Source organism: Bos indicus x Bos taurus, chromosome 22 (assembly GCF_003369695.1).
Source record: "Bos indicus x Bos taurus breed Angus x Brahman F1 hybrid chromosome 22, Bos_hybrid_MaternalHap_v2.0, whole genome shotgun sequence".
Taxonomy (NCBI): Eukaryota; Metazoa; Chordata; class Mammalia; order Artiodactyla; family Bovidae; genus Bos; species Bos indicus x Bos taurus.
The window spans coordinates 44,284,356-44,307,119 of record NC_040097.1 but is presented as its reverse complement, the minus strand read 5'-3'; the positions used below and the strand labels follow the sequence as shown (position 1 = coordinate 44,307,119).

Sequence of the window (22,764 nt, the reverse complement as noted above, 5' to 3'; positions counted from 1 at the left end):
CCAAAGAGCAAGCATCCTTTAATTTCATGGCTGCAGTAACCATCTGCAGTGATTTTGGAGCCCCCAAAATAAAGTCTGTCCCTGTTTCCTCATCTATTTGCCATGAAGTGATGGGACCAGATGCCATGATCTTTGTTTTCTGAATGTTGAGTTTCAAGCTAACTTTTTCACTCTCTTCTTCTACTTTCATCAAGAGGCTCTTTAGTTCTTCTTTGCTTTCTACCCTAACAGTGGTGTCATCTGCATATATGAGGTTCTTGTTATTTCTCCCAGCAATCTTGAGTCCAGCTTGTACGCTTTCTGCCGTAAGGATGGTGTCATCTGCATATCTGAGGTTATTGATCTTTCTCCTGGCAATCTCAACTCCAGCTTGTGCTTCATCCAGTCCAGCATTTCTCATGATATACTCTGCATATAAGTTAAATAAGTAGGGTGACAGTATACAGCCTTGACGTACTCCTTTCCTGATTTGGAACCATGTTGTTCCATGTCCAGTTCTGACTGTTGCTTCTTCACCTGCATACAGATTTCTCAGGTGGTCTGATATTCCCATCTCTTGGAGAATTTTCCACAGTTTGTTGTGATCCACACAGTCAAAGGCTTATGATACTTTATATGCTATGCTAAATTGCTTCAGTAGTGTCTGACTGTTTGCAACCTACCAACTGTAGCCTGCCAGACTCCTCTGTCCATGGGATTTTCCAGGCAAGAATACTGGAGTGGGGATCTTAGGGATCCCCATGGGATCCAGTGGGGATCTGGAGTGAAGTGAAGAATACTTCTCCAAGGGATCTTCCTGATAGGGTTCGAACCCACTTCTCTTGCATCTCCTGCATTGGCAGGCAGGTTCTTTACCACTGGCACCACCTGGAAGCCTGATACCTTTTATGCATATTATTTTATACATTTTTATTTACAATTTTTAAAAATAAACAGGAGAAAACAGACATTTCTACGTTTTTTCTTTTTTTAATTATATGATTGCTGTAACTTGATGCTCTTTGATTTTTTTTCCACGTGAATTTGAGTTTGATTGTCTGTGATCACTTACCTGGTCTTAGGACTTAATGAAGCTCAGGTTCTTGATGTCTTGTCACAGAAAGAATTCAGTGAGAGACAAAGTGATAGGTAAGAATTGAATTTATTTAAATATAAGCACACTCTACAAATGGAGTGTGGACCATCTCAGGAGGTGAGGGGCCTCGAAATGTGGCAAGTGGTTAGTTTTTACGGGCAGGATAATTTCATAGTCTGTTGAGTGGGTGGATTATTTCAGTTACTTCACAGAAAGGGTGGAGATTTCCAGGAAGTGGGCCACTGCCCACTGTTTGTTCTTTGATTATTGTTCTTGTTCAGTTGGTAAGCCTGCTAAGACTCTTTGCCATTTCACGGACTGTAGCATGCCGGGCTTCCCTGTCCTTTACTATCTCCCAAAGTTTGCTAAAACTCATGTCCATTGAGTTGGTGATGCTATCCAACCATCTCATCCTCTGCTGCCCCCTTCTCCTTTTGCCTTCAATCTTTCCCAGCATCAGGGCGTTTTCCAGTGAGTCAGCTCTTCACATCAAGTTGCATCAAGTGGCCAAAGTATTGGAGCTTCAGCTTCAGCATCAGTCCTTCCAATGAATATTCAGGGTTGATTTCCTTTACAATTGACTGGTTTGATATTCTTGTAGTCCAAGGGACTCTCAAGAGTCTTCTCCAGCACCACAATTCAGAAGCATCCGTTCTTCGGCGCTCAGTCTTCTTTATGGTCCAACTCTCACATCCATACATGACTATTGGAAAAACTGTAGCTTTGACTATATGGACCTTTATAGGCAAAGTGATGTCTCTGCTTTTTAATATGTTGTCTAGGTTGGTCATAGCTTTTCTTCCAAGGAGCAGGTGTCTTTTAATTGCATGGCTGCAGTCACCATCTGCAGTGATTTTGGAGCCCAAGAAAATAAAACCTGTCACTGTCTCCACTTTTTCTTCTATTTACCATGAAGTGATGGGACCAGATGCCATGATTTTAGTATTTTGGATGTTGTGTTTCAACCCAGCTTTTTCACTCTTCTCTTTCACCCTCATTAAGAGAGTCTTTAATTCCTCTTTATTTTCTGCCATTAGAGGTGTTATCATGTGTATATCTGAGGTTGTTGATATTTTTCCCAGCAGTCTTGATTCCAGCTTGTGCTGCATAGAAGTTAAATAAGCAGGGTAACGATATGCAGCCTTGATGTACTCCTTTCCCAATTTTCAATCAGTCAGTTGTTCTGTGTAAGGTTCTCACTGTTGCTTCTTGACCTGCATACAAATTTCTCAGGAGATAGGTAAGATGATCTGGTATTCCCATCCCTTTGAGAATTTTTCACAGTTGGTTGTGATCCACACAGTCAAAGGCTTCCTTGTAGTCAATGAAGCAGCTGTCTTTCTGGAATTCTTGCTTTCTCTGTGATCCAATGAATGTTGGCAATTTGATCTCTGCTTCCTCTGCCTCTCTGAAACCCAGCTTGTACATCTGGAAGTTCTCATTTCATGTACTGCTGAAGCCTAGCTTGAAGGATTTTGAACATAACATTGCTTGCATGTGAAATGAGCATAGTTGTATGGTAGTTTGAATATTCTTTGGCATTGCTTTTCTTTCGGATTGGAATTAAAACTGACCTTTTCCAGTCTTGTGGCCACTGCTGAGTTTTCCAAATTTGCTAACATACTGTGTTCAGCACTTTGACAGCAACATCTTTTAGGATTTGAAATGGAATTTGATATGGAATTCCGTCACCTCCCCTAACTTTGTTCCTAGTACTGCTTCCTAAGGCCCACTTGACTTCAGACTCCAGGATATCAGGCTTTAGGTGAGTGACCACACCATTGTGGTTATCGGGTCATTAAGACCTTTTTTGTATCGTTCTTCTGTGTATTCTTGCCACCTCTTCTTAATCTCTTCTGCTTCTGTTAGGTCCATACCATTTCTGTCCTTTATGCTGCCCATCCTTGCAATGGGTGTGAAATTCATTGCAAGCAATGAAATGTGCCCTTGATATGTTCAATTTTCTTGAAGAGATCTCTAATCTTTCCCATTGTATTGTTTTCCTCTATTTCTCTGCATGGTTCATTGAAGAAAGCCTTCATAACTCTCCTTGCTGTTCCCTAGAACTCTGCATTCAATCGAATATTCTTTCCCTTTCTCCCTTGCCTTTTGCTTTTCTTCTTTCTTCAGCTACTTGTAAGGCCTCCTCAGACAAGCACTTTGCCCTCTTTGTTCTTTGATAATTGGCCTGAAAGATCGTGGCACTGGTTGGTATGTCCCTTAGCTTATGCTAGTATATTACAGTAAGCATATAATGAGGGTCAAGGTCCACTGGAAGTCAGATCTTCCACCATCTTTGACTGAGTTTGTTCTAACCAGTTTTTGTCGTGTCCCGTGTCTGTGTCATTCTTTTAAATGTTGTGCCCTGCCCCCTTCCCTCCTGTTTGACTGAGAAGTCAACTGTTAATCTAAATTAGGTTCTCTCTTAAGTAATGACTTCCAACACTTTTACTGTGATGCATCAGTTGGTCTGTTTGTGTTTATCCTGTTTGGGATTTGTTTAACTTCCTGGATATATAGATCATTTTTTAATGGATTTTGGGAAGTTTGGGCCATTATTTCTTTGACTTTTTTCTGTTCTCTCTCTCTTCTCCCCATTTGTGCATGTTAGTATGCTTAATGTGGGCCTACATTTCTGCAAGTTTCACTTCACTTTTCATTTTTTTTCTCTCTGTTCTTTGGCCTTCATAATCTCTGTTGATCTTAGAGCTTGGTTGTTCTTTTTTTCTTTCAGCTCAAAGTTAATGTAATTATGATTTCCTTTAGTTCTGGACATCTTTGTAATGGCTACTTTAAAGTCTTTTTCCTGATATCAACATGTAAGCACTCTCACAGGCTTTTTATTCTGATTTATGGGTCATACTTTCTTGTTTCTTTGAATTCCTTGCAGTTTTTTTGTTAGAAACTAGACATCTTGGGTAATACGTTGTAGCAACTCTGGGTAAGTGGTCTCTGCATCCTCTAGGATTTATTATGTACAGCAAATAAGGAGAACATCAGAATCTTTCCAAAGCAGTCTCTCTGAACAGCAAAATTGAGGAGGTTTTAAGCTAAGGCTATATGTATATTCATGAAAGCACTTGATTGGACAGATGAAATTTAGCGTAGAGTTGGGGCAGAGGTCAACAAAGTCCAGGCTTTAGTTGACTGAAGTCTGGAGCTTCAACATCATCATTCCATCCTCTCCCTGGGTAGGAGCCTTAGGTCCTCAAGAACTCAAATATATATTGTGTGTTTCCCTTGAGTAGCCAGGAGCATGCCCCAAGGCCGCACTATTGTTTCTTGACTGCTCCTCCCTTGTTTCTGCATTCCCTCCTTTCAGTTCAGTTCAGTTCAGTCGCGTCCAACTCTTTGCAACCCCGTGAATCGCAGCATGCCACGCTTCCCTGTCCATCACCAACTCCCGGAGTTCACCAAACTCATGTCCATCGAGTCAGTGATGCTATCCAGTCATCTCATCCTCTGTCGTCCGCTTCTCCTCCTGCCCCCAATCCCTCCCAGCGTCAGAGTCTTTTCCAATGAGTCAACTCTTCGCGTGAGGTGGCCAAAGTATTAGAGTTTCAGCTTTAGCATCAGTCCTTCCAAAAAACACCCAGGATTGATCTTTAGAATGGACTGGTTGGATCTCCTTGCAGTCCAAGGGACTCTCAAGAGTCTTCACCAACACCACAGTTCAAAAGCATCAATTCTTCGGCTCTCAGCTTTCTTCATAGTCCAACTCTCACATCCATACATGAACACTGGAAAAACCATAGCCTTGACTAGATGGACCTTTGTTGGCAAAGTAATGTCTCTGGTTTTGAATATGCTATCTAGGTTGGTCATAACTTTTCTTCCAAGGAGTAAGCGTCTTTTAATTTCATGGCTGCAAGCACCATCTGCAGTGATTTTGGAGCCCCCCAAAATAAGGTCGGATACTGTTTCCACTGTTTCCCCATCTATTTCCCATGAAGTGATGGGACCAGATGCCATGATCTTCATTTTCTGAATGTTGAGCTTTAAGCCAACTTTTTCACTCTCCACTTTCACTTTCATCAAGACGCTTTTTAGTTCCTCTTCACTTTCTGCCATAAGGGTGGTGTCATCTGCATATCTGAGGTTATTGAGATTTCTCCCGGCAATCTTGATTCCACCTTGTGCTTCGTCCAGCCCAGCGTTTCTCATAGTGTACTCTGCATATAAGTTAAATAAGCAGGGGGACAATATACAGCCTTGACATACTCCTTTTCCTATTTGGAACCAGTCTGTTGTTCCATGTCCAGTTCTAACTGTTGCTTCCTGACCTGCATACAGGTTTCTCAAGAGGCAGGTCAGGTGGTCTGGTATTCCCATCTCTTTAGGAATTTTCCACAGTTTATTGTGATCCGCACAGTCAAGGCTTTGGCATAGTCAATAAAGCAGAAATAGATGTTTTTCTGGAACTCTCTTGCTTTTTCGATGATGCAGTGGATGTTGGCAATTTAATCTCTGGTTCCTCTGCCTTTTCTAAAATCAGCTTGAACATCTGGAAGTTCACGGTTCACGTATTGCTAAAGCCTGGCTTGGAGAATTTTGAGCATTACTTTACTAGCGTGTGAGATGAGTGCAATTGTGTGGTAGTTTGAGCATTCTTTGGCATTGCCTTTCTTTGGGATTGGAATGAAAACTGACCTTTTCCAGTCCTGTGGCCACTGCTGAGTTTTCCAAATTTGCTGGCATATTGAGTGCAGCACTTTCACAGCATCATCTTCCAGGATTTGAAATAGCTCAACTGGAATTCCATCATGTCCACTAGCTTTGTTCATAGTGATGCTTTCTAAGGCCCACTTGACTTCACATTCCAGGATGTCTGGCTCTAGGTGAGTGATCACACCATCGTGATTATCTGGGTTGTGAAGATCTTTTTTGTACAGTTCTTCTGTGTATTCTTGCCATCTCTTCTTAATATCTTCTGCTTCTGTTAGGTCCATACCATTTCTGTCCTTTATCGAGCCCATCTTTGCATGAAATGTTCCCTTAGTATCTCTCATTTTCTTGAAGAGATCTCTAGTCTTTCCATTTCTGTTGTTTTCCTCTATTTCTTTGCACTGTTGGCTGAGTAAGGCTTTCTTATCTCTCCTTGCTATTCTTTGGAACTCTGCATTCAGATGCTTATATCTTTGCTTTTCTCCTTTTCTTTTTGCTTCTCTTCTTTTCAAAGCTGTTTGTAAGGTCTCCTCAGACAGCCATTTTGCTTTTTTGCATTTCTTTTCCATGGGGATGGTCTTGATCCCTGTCTCCTGTACAATGTCATGAACCTCCGTCCATAGTTCATCAGGCACTCTATCAGATCTAGTCCCTTAAATCTATTTCTCACTTCCACTGTATAATCATAAAGAAATTTGGTTTAGGTCATACCTGAATGGTCTAGTGGTTTTCCCTACTTTCTTCAATTTAAGTCTGAATTTGGCAATAAGGAGTTCATGATCTGAGCCACAGTCAGCTCCCAGTCTTATTTTTGCTGACTGTATAGAGCTTCTCCATCTTTGGCTGCAAAGAGTATAATCAGTCTGATTTCGGTGTTGACCATCTGGTGATGTCCATGTGTAGACTCTTCTCTTGTGTTGTTGGAAGAGGGTGTTTGCTATGACCAGTGCGTTCTCTTGGCAAAACTCTATTAGCCTTTGCCCTGCTTCATTCCTTATTCCAAGGTCAAATTTGCCTGTTACCCCAGGTGTTTCTTGACTTCCTACTTTTGCATTCCAGTCCCCTATAATGAAAAGGACATCTTTTTTGAGTGTTAGTTCTAAAAGGTCTTTTAGGTCTTCATTGAACCATTCAACTTCAGCTTCTTCAGCGTTACTGAGTGGGGCATAGGCTTGGATTAGCATGATATTGAATGGTTTGCCTTGGAAACAAACAGAGATCATTCTGTTGTTTTTGAGATTGCATCCAAGTACTGCATTTTGGACTCTTTTGTTGACCATGATGGCTACTCCATTTCTTCTAAGGGATTCCTGCCCGCAGTAGTAGATACAATGGTCATCTGAGTTAAATTCACCCATTCCAGTCCATTTTAGTTCGCTGATTCCTAGAATGTCGACATTCACTCTTGCCATCTCTTGTTTGACCACTTCCAATTTGCTTGATTCATGGACCTGACATTCCAGTTTCCTATGCATTTTTGCTCTTTTACAGCATCGGACCTTACTTCTATTACCAGTCGCATCCACAACTGGGTATTGTTTTTGCTTTGGCTCCATCCCTTCATTCTTTCTGGAGTTATTTCTCCACTGGTCTCCAGTAGCATATTGGGCCCCTACCGACCTGGGGAGTTCCTTTTTCAGTATCCTATCATTTTGCCTTTTTATACTGTTCATGGGGTTCTCAAGGCAAGAATACTGAAGTGGTTTGCCATTCCCTTCTCCAGTGGACCACATTCTGTCAGACCTCTCCACCATGACCCGCCCTTCTTAGGTGGCCCCACACGGCATGACATAGTTTCATTGAGTTAGACAAGGCTGTGGTCCATGTGATTAGATTGACTAGTTTTCTGTGATTATGGTTTCTATGTCTGCCCTCTGATGCCTCTTGCAACACCTACCGTCTTACTTGGGTTTCTCTTACCTTGGATGTGGGGTCTTTCTTCACGGCTGCTCCAGCAAAGCGCAACCACTTCTCCTTACCTTGGATGAGTGGTATCTCTTCACAGCTGCCCCTCCTGACCTTGAACGTGGAGTAGCTCCTCTCAGCCCTCCTGCCGAGATCATTAATTATCCCTCCCTTAAGATCATTAATTACTGAGACCTGTTGAAGGGCAAACATTGGGCCAGGCTTAGATCACAAAATGGCTTTAGCCACAATGAGTTCTTTTATGTTGAGAAAGCCATTTTTGGTTCACTTTCTGCAGGGACCCCTTAACCAGTCTGCTCACAGTTAGAATAGGTAGGAAGATCGAGGCCTGTCCCCTGACCTGCCCAGGCCAGGGACCCTGGAGACTGATGAGTGTGAGCAACTGAAGAACAGGCTAGAAGAATGGGGTTTTTATATTGCACTCTAAAAAATCTTTACTGACTTCTTATCTTTTTTTCTAGCTGAGTTACGCAGTGTGACAAACTGTCAGTCTAACCAACCAAGGTAAGGAAAAAATATTAAGAATGAGGCCGAAAGAATTAAGGGTGTAGTATTCCAAAAACAACCATTTAGCATAGTAAGGGATCCTTGTTTCAGTGTTAACCTTTGTCCTCAGCTACTTGGAAATACAGAACAATCATGTCTCCTCTCTAGCCCTATCTTCTCAATTTCCAGGTTAAAAGATGAAATCAATAACATAGTTCTCCTTTAGAATGACTCAGTTTATTATTGCTTTTAAGAGGGAAACCAGAGATAAGCAAAGTTTCGAACTACGTTTCAGTTAGTTTCAAGTAGTAAAGTCTTGAAAATGGCAATTGTGAAGAGATCAGAGGAAGTTATAAATCAGTAAAGGGTTTGGGTCATGTGTGACTCTTGAAAAGCGGTCAGTGTCAACTGACAGATTTTGGGCTTGTTGGGGAAACTTGACCCAGGAACAGTAGAGGCAATAGGAGGCTCAGATTCTTTTTCTCCTGTAAATTGAGCTACTACGTCTTTTGTCTTTAGTAATGAAGGTGATGCTATCAAAGTTTTCGTACGAATACGCCCACCTATAGAGGGTTCTGGATCAGCTGATGGAGAGCAAAACTTATGCTTATCTGTGCTCTCTTCTACGACTCTCCGGCTGCACTCCAACCCTGAGCCTAAGACCTTCGTGTTTGATCATGTGGCCAACATGGACACGACTCAGGTAATGATAATTCGGGGAGCTCCACTTATCATTTGGGACATACAAGATTCTGTTACTTGGGAGAATTTCATTTCTGATTTCATCAGTTCAACAGATCTCAAGTAAGTAAGGAAGCGCACATATTCCATTAGCATTTTAGATTTAATTTCATTAAATATTTTTCTGCCTCCGTCAAAGTTTGAACAGCATGACAAGCCTGTTTTACTTTCCCTCTCCAACCAGTGATGGAGGTTATTGAAAGTATACTTTTGAGAACCCCTGGATGATTGAAAAGTAAAGTTGAACTGCCTAGTTTAAGAATATCTTAGTTCTGGCTGCTGTTACACAAATAGAAGACTGGGTGGTTTAAACAATAAACATCTATTTCTCAGAGTTCTGGAGGTTGGGAAATCCAAGAGCAAGTGCCAGAGATGCAGTGTCTTGTGAGGACTCACTAGATTGTAGATAGCTTCCTTCCACTGTGTCCTCACGTGGTGGAAAGAGAGAATCCTGTGTGTCTTTTGTTATCAGGGAACTCAGGCATACCTTGTTTTATTGCACTTTGCAGATACTGGGTTTATTTATATACAATTGAAGGTTTGTGGCAACTCTGCATTTTTCCAACAGCATTGCTCACTTCATGTCCTTGTGTCACACTGTGGTCAATATTTCTTGAAATATTTCATACTTTTTCATTTGTGACCCCATATCCTTTGTGACTATATATTTGTAATGGTGATCTGTGATCAGAAATGTTTGATGTTACTGTTGTAACTCTTTGCATTTTTTAGCAATAAAGTATTTTTATATTAAGACCATATACATTGTTTTCTTAGAAATAATCTGTCCCACACTTAATAGACTATAGTATAAATTTAACTTTGATATGGACTGGAAAACTGAAAAGTTCATGTGACTCGATTTGCTGCTATATTCACTTTATTGAGATTGTCTGGAAATGAACCTACAATATCTCCAAGGTGTGTCCATACTGGATCACTAGGGCTCCAGTCTCATGATTACTTACTTCCCAAGGACCCCATCTCCAAATACCATCACACTTGGGCTTAGTATTTCAATGTGGGAATTTTAGGGAGGTTACAGAAATTCAAGGGCTTCCCACACAGCTCACTGGTAAAGAATCTGCCTGCCAAGCAGATGTGGTTTCGATCCCTTTGTCGGGAAGATCCCCTGGAGAAGGAAATGGCAACCCACTCCAGTATTCTTACCTGGAGAATCCCATGGACAGAGGAGCCTGGTGGGCTACAGTTCATGGGGTTGCAAATGAGTTGGACATGACTTATTGACTAAAACCACTTAGAGAGTGATCAACGTAAGATTACTATGGTGTTGGGACTTCCTTGATGGTCCAGTGGTTAAGACTCATCCCTCGTGGGGGAACTAAGATTCCCACCTGCTGCAGGGCACAGCCAAAAAAATAATTACTATGCTTTCAATAACTTGCTAATTAAGAACAATTTGGTTAAAATCTAGTCAGCACTGTTCACTGAAACTTTCTGTGGTAATAGAAATGTTCTGTATCTGTGCTGTCCATTGCATTAGCCTTTAGCCACACATGGTTATTTAAGTTTAAATTAATTAAGATTAATTAAAATTTAAACCCACCTTTTCAGATTATTAGTTTCTCAGAGTCCTAGCCACATGTGGCTAGTCATGTGTGATATATGAATAGTGTGTCTGAGGACCTGACTTTAATAGCCACATATGGCTAATGTTTATTGCATTGGACATCACACATATTGTGTTCCCTCGTAATACACATGATTTGCGTTTTTGGTGACACATAGATTTTTAGATCTTTTTTTTCATCTAGGACATGTCTGAAAAATGGAAATAGAAAGTGAGTCACATATATATTAATAATTTAAAAAATTTTAATAGCTACAGTTTTGGCTGTTCTGCATACCTTGCAGGATCTTAGTTCCCTGACCTGGGCCCTCAGAAGTGAGAACACCGAGTCCTAACCACTGGACCACCAAGGAATTTCCTAGTAACTACATCTTTAAAAAATTAAAAAGAAATGGGTAAAATTAATTTTAATTCTGTATCTTATTTGACCTTGTATATCTAAAATGCATTTCAACATGTAATGAACATAAAGCAAGTTATTAATGAGGTATTTTCCATTGTTTTTTTCATGTTCAACCTTTCAAAACTGATGATTGTTTTATATTTACAACACATCTCAAATTGAACTAGACACACTTCAGGTGCTCTGTAGCCATGTGTGACTCACGGCTGCTAATACTGGGCAGTGCAGGTGTCTAATTCATGGTTTGTTAATACAAGTGCATCTGTTGTTGTACAGTCACTCAGTTGTGTCCGACTCTTTGCGACCCCATGAACTGCAGCCTGCCGGGCTTCCCTGTCCTTCATCGTCTCCCAGAGTTCACTCAAACTCATGTCCATTGAGTCAGTGATGTCATCCAACCATCTCATCCTCTACTGTCCCCCTCTCCCAGCTTCAGGGTCTTTTCTAATGATGCATCTACTTGTATATAAAAAAGAAAGGAAAAATCAGATAAAAGTTTGTGGGAAAAGTACTGAAGAACATATAGGGTTATGTATTTTATGCTAATAGCAGTATAATATTGTGTGCAACATGCTAATTTCTATATAAAGTCTAGATGTGGGGTTTAAATCTATAATTGCATAGCAGATTAATGGATATAATTATGTTTACAGCTTTATCATCTTAGATATTTTAGCCTTTTTTTGTATAGTGGATATAATTTTCACATTGCAAATGACAATTTACACACAAATTTTATTATATTTTAGAATGTCATTTAGGGAAAACATTTTCATTTTTATAAAATGTTAACATATTTGGTGCTTACATTTATAGGAGTCTATGTTCTCAACTGTGGCCAAAGGCATTGTGGAGTCTTGCATGAGCGGTTACAATGGCACCATCTTTGCATAGTAAGTTGTCTCCTGTGTTCTTATACAAGGTTACAATAGTAAGTGCTTCTATTTGTTTCCTATGGCTGCTATAACAGATGACCACATACTTAAGTGGCTTGAAACAACACAAATTTATTATCTTACAGTGTTGTGAGTCAGAAGTCCGACAAGGCTCTCTGAGCTAAAATATAGGTGTCAGCAGGACTGTGTTTTGCTTTTAGGCCATCTCAGCAGACAGAGCTTGGTAATATGTGCACATATACTAAGTCATGTGTGGAGACATATCTACAATTGTTTCTGTTCTTGTCTGTTTCTTTTGAATATATACAGTAAGCTAGACTTGAGTTCATGCTGCTGCTGCTGCTGCTAAGTCGCTTCAGTCGTGTCCGACTCTGTGCGACCCCATAGATGGCGGCCCACCAGGCTCCCCTGTCCCTGGGATTCTCCAGGCAAGAACACTGGAGTGGGTTGCCATTTCCTTCTCCAATGCATGAAAGTGAAAAGTGAAAGTGAAGTCACTCAGTCATGTCCAACTCTAGCGACCCCATGGACTGCAGCCCACCAGGCTCCTCCATCCGTGGGATTTTCCAGGCAAGAGTACTGGAGTGGGGTGCCATTGCCTTCATGCTAATGTCTGACTAATCCAAGGATTGAGAATTGACGTGGGTTCATTCTAACCTTCCTTTCTTTTTTATCTGTAACTTCCTGGCTGACAGAAATCTGGATTCCTATTGCTATCATCCATTTATTTATTTGTTCAGCCCTAGTACACATGCAAAGCAGTTTCCAAATTGTTATCGTGGATCCCTGTGAGAAACAATTTTACTGAGTACATTGTTGATGCACAGATCCTTTTTTTCCCTTAAGTCCTACAATTTCTAATCAAAACCTCCTTTTGTCAACTTAGGTCAGCTCCTTTTCTGCCTACTGCCTTCAGTGCAGTGTGTCATGAACTTGTAATCAGTTAGATGCATTTCATCCCAGGGTCTCTGACATCCTAGTTTGATGTGTTTTGCTTGTTTATTGGTCACCCTTTGTGATGTACGGTTTCTTAGTGTATTGACAGTTGCAGAGTCATGTTTTTGGCACACCTACTGAAGAGAGCAGTCGCTTTCCCTTCAAAGTTCCTCTTGTTGCATTCATAGTCAACCACTTCTTTTTCTCCCAGCCGCTGGATACACTAATATATTTTCCATTGCTCTTTTGCCTTTTCCAAAGAAATCACACAATATGTAGCCTTTTGCTTAGTAAAGTGTACTTGGGATTTTTCTGTGTTGTTGCATCCATCAATAGCTTTTTCTTTCTTTCTGTCTTTCTCTGATTGCTTCCAGTTTTTAGTGATTATGAGTGTTAGTACAAACATTCAAATATTGGGTTTTATGTGAACGTAAGTTTTCAAATCACTTGAGTAAATACCTGGAGATACAGTTGCTGGGTCCTATAGTATGAGGAACTATGAAACTGTCTTCAAGACGTATATTCAAAGTGCATGATGATGGGAATTCCCTGGTGAGCCTGTTATTTGGACTTGGTGCTTTCACTGCAGTGGCCTGGGAAAGGGAACTAAGATCCTGTAAACCCCTCAGTGCGGCCAAAATAAAGTGCACAATGATTGTGAATTTCTAAGTATTGGCAGCCTTCAAATATTGCTCTAGATTTAATATTAGAATGTAAGCTGACAATCTTGGCAGGTATACAAGGTGAATTTTATAATTATTTTTTCCTTTTCTCCTAGCAACAGACTTCCTAATTTTATCTAGAACCAGAAGTTTTTAATAGAATGTAGTGAATTTAGTGAATTATATAGTTCATTTTGAATAGTTGATTTTTGTGTGTGTGTATGTACCCTTGGTTTATCCATAATAGGCTCAAAATAAAAGAAAATAAAAATCCAGAAGTCTGAAGCTTGTGTTCATCTTGCATACACTTTCTTCCTTGAAAATTTCCCTTTGCCTTTCATGCTTGCTTTTCAGTTGTGTTCAGCAGAACTAAATGTTCTCTCTTCATCTGTGAAGCACTTAACCATTTTCTCATATTTCTTCTCAAGAGAAGAAAGGATTTTTTCTCACAGAATATTTTGAGTGGTAAAGCTCGAAAATGAAATCCCCAGTAACCAGAGATTATGTATCTTCAAAGTGTTTCCTGTAGGCATACTAATCATAGATTTAGTTTGAAAATTACTTTTGGTAGTTGAGGGTAGAAAGGAGAAGTACATGGAGAGAAGTGAGCATTGATTTATTGGTTGAATGAGCATACTTTCTGGTTCATGAGCTATTTTTAAAAATATTTATTTATTTAATGTATTGGCAGCACCAGTTGTTAGTTGCGACATGTGGGATCTTGTTTCCTGCCCAGGGATCGAACGTGAGCTCCCAGAATTGGAAGCATGGAGTCTTAGCCACTGGACTGCCAAGGAAGTTCCTAAAGTTATTGTTAATAGTGTCCCTTTCACTTTCAAGCAGGGCACGCAGCAATATCCATTTCTCATTCTAAGTTAACTAAAGAACTTATCTCCAACCTGCTTCCAAAAGAAATAGGTAAACAAGCAGATTATGCTGTTTTCTAGCTCTTGGGGCATTGAACCAAAAAGTAAACTCAAAATTTTATGTTTGTGCTATGAATCCAAGCTAAACACATTTATCATCCTAACTGACAACTATATTCAACTTAAGTTTTTATTTTTGTATTTTGTTTGTTACCCCTGTTTCTCAGGGTACCTGAGAAATCATGACACTACCCAAAATAAGCCTATAGCCTAAGGATGTTTTTAATTGTTTTATTTTTAGTATGACAATATCTTGGTTCCTTTTAAAGGCAGAATTTAGGAGAATTGCTGCATTATTTAGAACAGAAAAAATTAGGAAAAAAATCCAGTTGGTTCTGGTTCAATAAATTATGATACATTCGTGGAGTACTACGTAGCCATTAAACATAAAGAGGTAGATTTCTATTTACCCATGTAGAAAAATGTCTGAAATTAAGGGGGAAAAAAAACAGGTTGCAGAGAAGTATGAATAACATCATTCCAATTTTATAAATAAAAATTAAATGAAAACTCTGATGGCTGTGTTTGTGTACTCTGGAAGGACTTATCAGACAATTAAGAGTAGTTAGCTCTTAGTAGTAGAATAGGAGAGAAAGAAAATGGATCATTCACTTTTTACCTGGTATAAATTTTAAGAAAGAAAGAAAATTAGTTCTTTGTGGGGAAAATTTATATACTAGTAGACTGTATTAAAATTAGGTAGTCTGCCGTCTATGGGATCGCACAGAGTCAGACACGACCGAAGTGACTTAGCAGCAGCAGCAGACCATATTAAAATTAGGTAGTCTTCTAAATTATACATGTGAAAATAATATATAAAACATTCTTTTTTACAGTGGACAGACTGGTTCAGGGAAAACATTTACCATGATGGGTAAGTAAACTAGAGATTAACATTTACTGGCTTAGTCTACTCTTTCGTGATAACAGAACTTAGCATGTTTTTTGGAAAGTCATACTTTCTGTGTATGATGTTGAACTCATGAAATTAGGGTCATTTCCCACATTCTTGTCAGATTACGACTTCCATTATATAACAGTGAAATCAGTGTTTTTGGCTATTTCCAGTTTAAAGCTTAGCACAGAATATGTGCTTAACTAACAACTTTTGAAGAGGGTTTAATGAATTTTTACATATTTATATACCCGTATAACCACTCTTCTGATCAAAATTCCTAATCAGTAACTACTCCCACTCCACCCCATGATGTATGTATTACTCTGACTTCTGTGTCACTAGTTTCGCTGGGTTTTGCACTTCTGTGAGTGACATTTTACTGTGTTTACTCTTTTATGTCTGGAGTCTTTCTGTCAGCATGAAGACTCTGAGATTCACTCATGTTATTGCATGTAGTAGTAGTTTATTTCCATTACTGTATAATATATTATTGTATGAGTAGACCACATTTTCCATTCTGCTGTTGCTAGAGAGTTTTAGACCCCGTGAATAATGGTGTTATGGACATTTTTTTCTTGTATGTGTCTTTTAAAATTCATTTCTGTTGAACTTTAAACTTCTGGGAGTGGACTTGCTGGGTCACGGTATGTGTACGTTCAGCTTTTGTAGGTAGGGCCATGATAGAGATGTGTCACCATGATAGAGATGTGTCACCGTGGAATTTCCCAGTGCTCCACGTACATGTCCACACTTCATATTGTCCTTTTTAAAAATTTTAGTTGTTCTGGGGTGTGTGTAGTACTGTCTCATTGTGTTTTTATTTGCACTTCCTTGATTTCCATTGACCACCTTTTATATATTTATTGAACATTTAAATAGCCTCTCTGTTAAATGCACAGTCAAGCTTTTTTTCTTATTTAAAAATTAGCATATCGTTTTCTTACTCATTTGTGGGGATTCATAAAATAGGTTAGCTCTTTGTCTATAATATAGATGACAAATTTTTCTCTAGTTTTTTTCTGTTGGCTTACTTAAGTATTTCTTATGCCAAAATTTTAATTTTTATATGGTTGAATTTCAGGGTTGTTTTTTTTTTTAATGGTTTCTGAATTGTGAGTTTTAGTAAGAAAGGTCTTCCTTTCTCTGAAATTACAGCAACATACATATAAGTGAGTACTAAAAATATGCCAGGCACTCTTCAAGGCTCCGGTGGTCTGTTCAAATAAAAGGCAATGTCAAAGCTCTCTTGGAGCTTATAATTCTCATGGGGAGATGTACAATTGAAAGCAAATAAATATCTTAGCACTTATGCCAGAGGTAATAAGTAATATGGGCTTCCCTAGTGGCTCATTTGGAGAAGGCAATGGCACCCCACTCCAGTACTCTTGCCTGGCAAATCCCATGGACGGAGGAGCCTGCTAGGCTGCGGTCCATGGGGTCGCAAAGAGTCAGACACGACTGAGCCACTTCACTTTCACTTTTCACTTTCATGCATTGGAGAAGGAAATGGCCACCCACTGCAGTGTTCTTGCCTGGAGAATCCCAGGGACGGGGGAGCCTGGCAGGCTGCCGTCTCTGGGGTCGCACAGAGTCGGACACAACTGAAGTGACTTAGCAGCAGCAGCAGCAGCAACAGTGGCTCGTTGGTAAAGAATCTGTCTGCTGAGCAGGAGATGCGGGTTCAGTCCTTGGGTCAGGAAGATCCTCTGGAAGAGGAACTGGCAACCCACTGCAGTATTCTTGTCTGGGAAATCCCAAGGACAGAAGATCCTGTGGGCTATAGCCCATGGAGTTTCAGAGTTGGACATGACTTAGTGACTAAACAGCAGCAGTAATAAGTGCTGTGAAGAAAAATAAGGGGATAAAAAGGAGCAGGGGGTACTGTTTTAGGTTGATGAGTCAGAGAGGCCTCTTGGGGTGACATTTGAAGAGACTTAATGAAATGAGAAGGAACCTTGAGACCATAGGAGGAGAATCTTCTGCAGAGGGGCTGTCCCTGCAAATTCACAGGCAAGCCCTAAGTTGGGAGTATGCTGAAAAGTATTCAGGGAACAGCAAGAAGACACATGGGGCTAGAGTGGAATTTTCCAGAATTAGGGGCAGGTTGGAAATATAGCCAGAGGGCAAGTCATGGATTTTGGATTTTTTTTTTGAGGGGATGTGAAGTCATGGGAAGGTTTGTTGTTTGTTTGTTTGTTTTTAAGAAGCATTGCACGAAGTGATGTTAAATTAAAAGTACTACTCAGGCAGCTGAATGGAGTAGAGACTATAAGAAGGGGTTAGAACAGAAGCAGGATTGCGAGCTGAGTCAGGAGACCAGGCAAGAGATGATAAGGTAACTGTAACGAGTGTGCTGAATATCTTTGTATAGGATTTAGCAGGAAAATGTTAAAAAATTATCTGCACATACTCTAATATTCTGTCCTCTGTGTTCTTTACTTCCATTTTTCTACCGTTTGTGTATATATACATATATACACACACACACACACACACACACACACACACATATATTTAAGGTACAGTTTACAGGATCCATTTAATATAATTTAGATATAGCACATCAAGATGATGATAATATTTTAAAATTTATTTTCTGTAGCTTTCTTGCATACACCAGCATTTTCTTAGTTCCTGTGGTCTCTAAGGTATAATTATCTAATACGTACAGTAACTTTTAGATCTTTTCTAGCTATATAATTTTTTCTGCTAAACATAGCTAGTTTGAATTAATATTCCAAAAACTCCTACTACTTACATATCTACATATTTTTCTCCAGTGTTAACAAAATAAGGGTAGGATTCCTCTTCAGTTTTCTCTCTGTATAGAAATCTTGTGACATATTCCTACAGTATCTTTGTTACCACCCTGGCTTTTATTGCCCAATTAAGAAAATGCTAGCTAATGCTAATTTTTATACCCTGTGAGTTAGTTATTTCCATTATTATCTCCATTTTATAGTGAAAGACTCAAAGAGATTAAGTATTTAATTAGCCCGTGGCCACACTGCCAGTTGTCATCCTAGACGACTGAATGTCTTATGCACCAGTAAAGTAAATTGCTTATTATTTCTGCTAATTTTGATATCTGCAGAAGGAAACATTTCAAGCTTGGGACTTCAATGGATTTTTTAATTTATCAAACAACAGCTGCTTTTTCAAATGGCTTAGTGACTATCATGCACCTATTGATAGGCTGGTTCTCTTATGCCGTCTCTTACCACAGATTAACTTGTTTGGGAGCCCAGAAGAAACTGATTATACAATGTATCTTCCGTTAAATTGTCTTTCACTGTTGCCATTTTGAAGGACTTCTGTTACAGAATAAAAATGAGCAGTTACATATCTGTGTTTTTTTATGTTTTTCTTTAGGACCATCTGAATCTGATAATTTTTCTCATAATCTGAGAGGAGTAATCCCTCGAAGTTTTGAATATTTATTTTCCTTAATTGAACGTGAAAAAGAGAAGGTAAAACTTACTGTAAAAATAAAGGGAATTCCATGCAATATCTACTTTTGAGTAGTTAACTACTAATAATAGTTCATGATACATGGAGGGGTATAACTGGTCATCTACACGTGGATAGGCTAGAGTGGTATAAAAAATCCTTCAGTTCTCAAGATAAAATTAAGGATTCTGAGTTTTCTATTTCTAAAGGTTTTAGTCTATAAAACATGCATCATCCTTGACCTGACATTAAAAGAAAGTAGAAAGTAGTGCTTCTTTAGACACTCAGATTTTACAAAAGAGAAAGTGTAAAGAAAATCTTAACTGAGGAAAACAGATTCATGAATCCGTATCACCTACCTGCACCTAGGCTGACAGTAGTAACGGGCCATCTTTACCTGCTACCATCTGACCATGATCTTGCTTCACACTTGGTGTGGCTCTGTTGTCCTGGCTATGTGGGCTTCCATTTTGCATTAGCTCCCAGATTGGGCCATTCTCTTTATTGTGCATTGTTACCTTAGTGAATTCCAGGCTTAAGGGCCATTAGTGTTCTGTATTCTATTACCTATGTGCCAGGGAGACTGATATATAACATTGAGTTACCACTTAACTCCTTTGCAGAAACTATCTCTTACCATTGTGGTTAGACAAGCATATTATGTGCCAGTGAAATAGATTTAGTGACGTGCATTTCTGTGGTTAGAAATCCTATAGCAAGGCTTTTTATTTTTTGTAAGAGAGGCTTTTAAAATGCCTTATTTTCTGTCATTTGGAAAATATAACACTTGATTCAGATACACTTATGAGGAAGTCCAGTATATGACCGATGAAACTAGAACTGCTATTTTCATCACAAGGAAAAAAAGTTATGTAACTATGTATGGTGATGGATGTTAACTAGACTTATGATCATTTTGCAGTATATACAAATATCAAATCATTGTGTTGTATGCCTGAAACTAGTGTAATGCTCTATATCCATTATACCTCAATTAAGCGAAAAATGGAATTGCCCGTTTGGCATGCTCAAGTCCTAGTTCCCTATCTTGGTTCTCAGGTACTGTTGGAAATGTCAGGGCTCCTGGGACCACGGTTTGATGCTGCTTAAAACTGTTAATGATGTGTTGAAACTAGTAACCTATGTTTTTAAACTGACTTTGAAGTATCTTGTATTGTGTAAAGGATAATATTGTAGGAAATTTATATGTTGTGAAGTGAGTGAAAAGATGAGTGCTCAGGAGAGGTAGGGATGAACTCATGACAATATCACTAAACCAGGCTTCTCTTTTACAGGCTGGACTTGGAAAGAGTTTTCTTTGTAAGTGTTCATTTATTGAGATCTACAACGAGCACATCTATGACCTGCTGGACTCTGCATCGGCTGGACTGTACATAAGGGAGCATATTAAGAAGGGGGTCTTTGTTGTTGGTGCAGTAGAACAGGTGGTGACCTCAGCAGCTGAAGCCTATCAGGTACCCTACATCGAATGATTGCTCCGTAGACAATATAGGATGCTGTGAAGAACGCCTTGACCTCAAAAAAAAGAAGGAATTGTGTTACTAAAGATGTTTTTTTAAGCCATAGCCAGGATGTTCATGAGAAGGAAAGAAAAAGAGTATGACCATATTTTATAAATTTCCCCTTTGTTAAAATAGATGTTTGACTCCTTGATTTTGGGTTAGTTTGGTATTGTTCATTCTGTTCATTCACTATCTGTCTGTCTGCACCGGGCCTGAGTTGTGGCCTGCAGAATCTAGTTCCCTGACCAAGGATTGAACCTGGGCCCCTTGCATTGGGAGTGCAGAGTCTTAACTGCTGGAGCACCAGGGAAGTCCCACACTTTTTTCAAGCTAATAGTATTTTGAAATTTGTCTCATGTTTGAGTGAGGATTCTTCTTTCACTTTGCAGCTGTGTAAATGTCATTATTTATCTAATATTTAATATACAGTATTTGGTGTTATGAAAAGGAAGCATGAATTAATTAACCAAAAAATAAAAGGTATAAACAATTTCATTTTTATGCTGTGACTGCTTAATAGGGTTATAACAGCTCTATTCATTGAGTATATATGCTGAAGCCTATACTAACTTCTTTGTATATATTATTTCATTTAATTTTTTATCTGCTTTTGAGGTAAGCTAATAATTTCTTTATTTATCCAATACATATTGTGACCTTGCCACTCAAAAATGTAGTTCTCATACTATCAGTGTCACCTGGAAGCTTGTTAGAAATGCAGGATCTCAGCCTCTACTTCACGTCTATTGAATCAGAATCTGAATTTTAATGGGACTAGGTGGTTAGCGTGCATATTACAGTTTGAGATGTTCTGCACTGTGAGGGAGGTACCCACATTCCCATTTTACACATATGGGACTGAGCCTTGAAAAGGTCACTTGGCCCCAGACCACACAACTGGTAGATGTGGAGACAAGGGTTGAACTGGTATTCATCTGATTTTAGAGCCTGCTATCTGAACCTTCATGTAGCCTGCCTGCCACAGGGAACAGGAAGTAAAAACAAATACTCTGTAGACCAAAAGGACTGATAAAGCTTTGGGCTTGAAGGTAATTTTGAGATTTATCTGACTTCTCATAGTTTTGGTTAAGAAAAGGGTTTAGAGAGATTTTACGACTTGCATTAATACAAATAGAGAAATGGCAAAACCCATTCTAGATCCTATGCCTTCTGATTTCCTGCTTGTTTGGTCTCATGACCTAGAGAAGAAACAAAAAAGGAAAGGGAAAGGAAAATTAGCGTGTGTACTTGCGTATGTTGCTCAGTAGACCAGTAGTCTCACACCACCCTTTACAGATTTCCTGCTGATGTTTGTAGCTGTTGTGAAAATGTGGAAGTTGTGATTGTGTATTTTCCTTTTGCCTAGGTGTTGTCTGGAGGGTGGAGAAACAGACGTGTCGCCTCAACATCAATGAATAGAGAATCCTCTAGGTCTCATGCAGTCTTTACAATTACAATAGAGTCAATGGAGAAAAGCCATGAAACTGTGAATATACGCACCTCTCTTCTCAATCTGGTGGATTTGGCAGGATCTGAAAGGCAAAAGGACACCCATGCAGAAGGCATGAGATTAAAGGTAAGATTGGAATTACGGTCTTCAATTCAACTTGACTGAGAATTAGAAGTCAATACCAAGCTCAGTATTTTGATGGCTACAAAGTGTTAAGAAATTGGTTCTATCCTAAAGGTATAGAAACTTTTGTGGTAGTGTAGGGACAGTAAACATAATGGGATATGACAAGCGTCAGGAGCAAGAGTATTTGAATTCACTGTCACCCGAAAAGGCCGATGGTATGAGTGGTAGAGGAAGAAGGATATGACATGCCCCTTACTTGGGGGAAGCGTGGGAAAGAAGTAGTTCTGGAGTTAAGGGTTAAAGACTTCATTCTAGGCTAAGGCATTACCAGAGGTCCTCAGTAATATGAACTACTAATGTATATACGTATTGTGGTCTTCCCAGGTGGCTGAGTGGTTAAAGAATCTGCCTGCAGTGCAGACGTGGGTTCAGTCCCTGGGTCAGGGAAGATCCCCTGGAGGAGGGTACAGCAACCCACTCCAGTATTCTTGCTTGGAGAATTCCATTGGATTGAGGAGCCTGGCAGGCTACAGTCCATACAGTCGCAAAGAGTTGGACGCAACTGAAGCGACTGAGCACACATGCATATGTATTGTGACATGTACTGTCAACAAAATGTGTGGATTCTACATGTTAGGATATATGGGTGCAGAGAGCGAAGAGTCAGCAACGGTAGAGGAGAGTGTGCTGTTTGCCTTGAAAGCAAGGATTTGAGCCTCCTGAGCTCTCAGACAGCGTCAGGCTGTCTCACATTTGTGTTTATACGGTGACATAAAGCAAAGAAAAATAGCATATGTTCATAATAGGATATATGCTGGGTCTTTTCTAAATGCTTCATATAAAACTATTTAACCTTCCTAAGAATTCTAGGACATGATATTATTATCCTTTCTATTTTGAAGAAACAGAAGTAAATTTTCCAGGGGCACGTGATTGAGTTGAGCTGAGATTCAAGCAGTAGTCCAGCTCCACAGACAGTGGAACCGTGGGCCTAAACCACTTTTAAGGAT

The 22,764-nt window shown here is 39.5% G+C and overlaps 1 protein-coding gene across 2 annotated transcripts in view; it reads left to right on the top strand.

The window, feature by feature from the left end:
• KIF15 (kinesin family member 15) overlaps positions 1-22,764 on the top strand; it is a 56,946-nt gene that overhangs the window by 3,139 nt on the left and 31,043 nt on the right. For both annotated transcript variants that reach the window (XM_027522625.1, XM_027522624.1), the window contains exons 2-8: positions 8,128-8,170; positions 8,672-8,855; positions 11,704-11,780; positions 15,144-15,181; positions 18,578-18,675; positions 19,951-20,130; positions 21,545-21,754. In XM_027522625.1, coding sequence (XP_027378426.1) covers positions 8,128-8,170; positions 8,672-8,855; positions 11,704-11,780; positions 15,144-15,181; positions 18,578-18,675; positions 19,951-20,130; positions 21,545-21,754 — 830 coding nt within the window. The remainder of the gene's footprint in view (positions 1-8,127; positions 8,171-8,671; positions 8,856-11,703; positions 11,781-15,143; positions 15,182-18,577; positions 18,676-19,950; positions 20,131-21,544; positions 21,755-22,764) is intronic.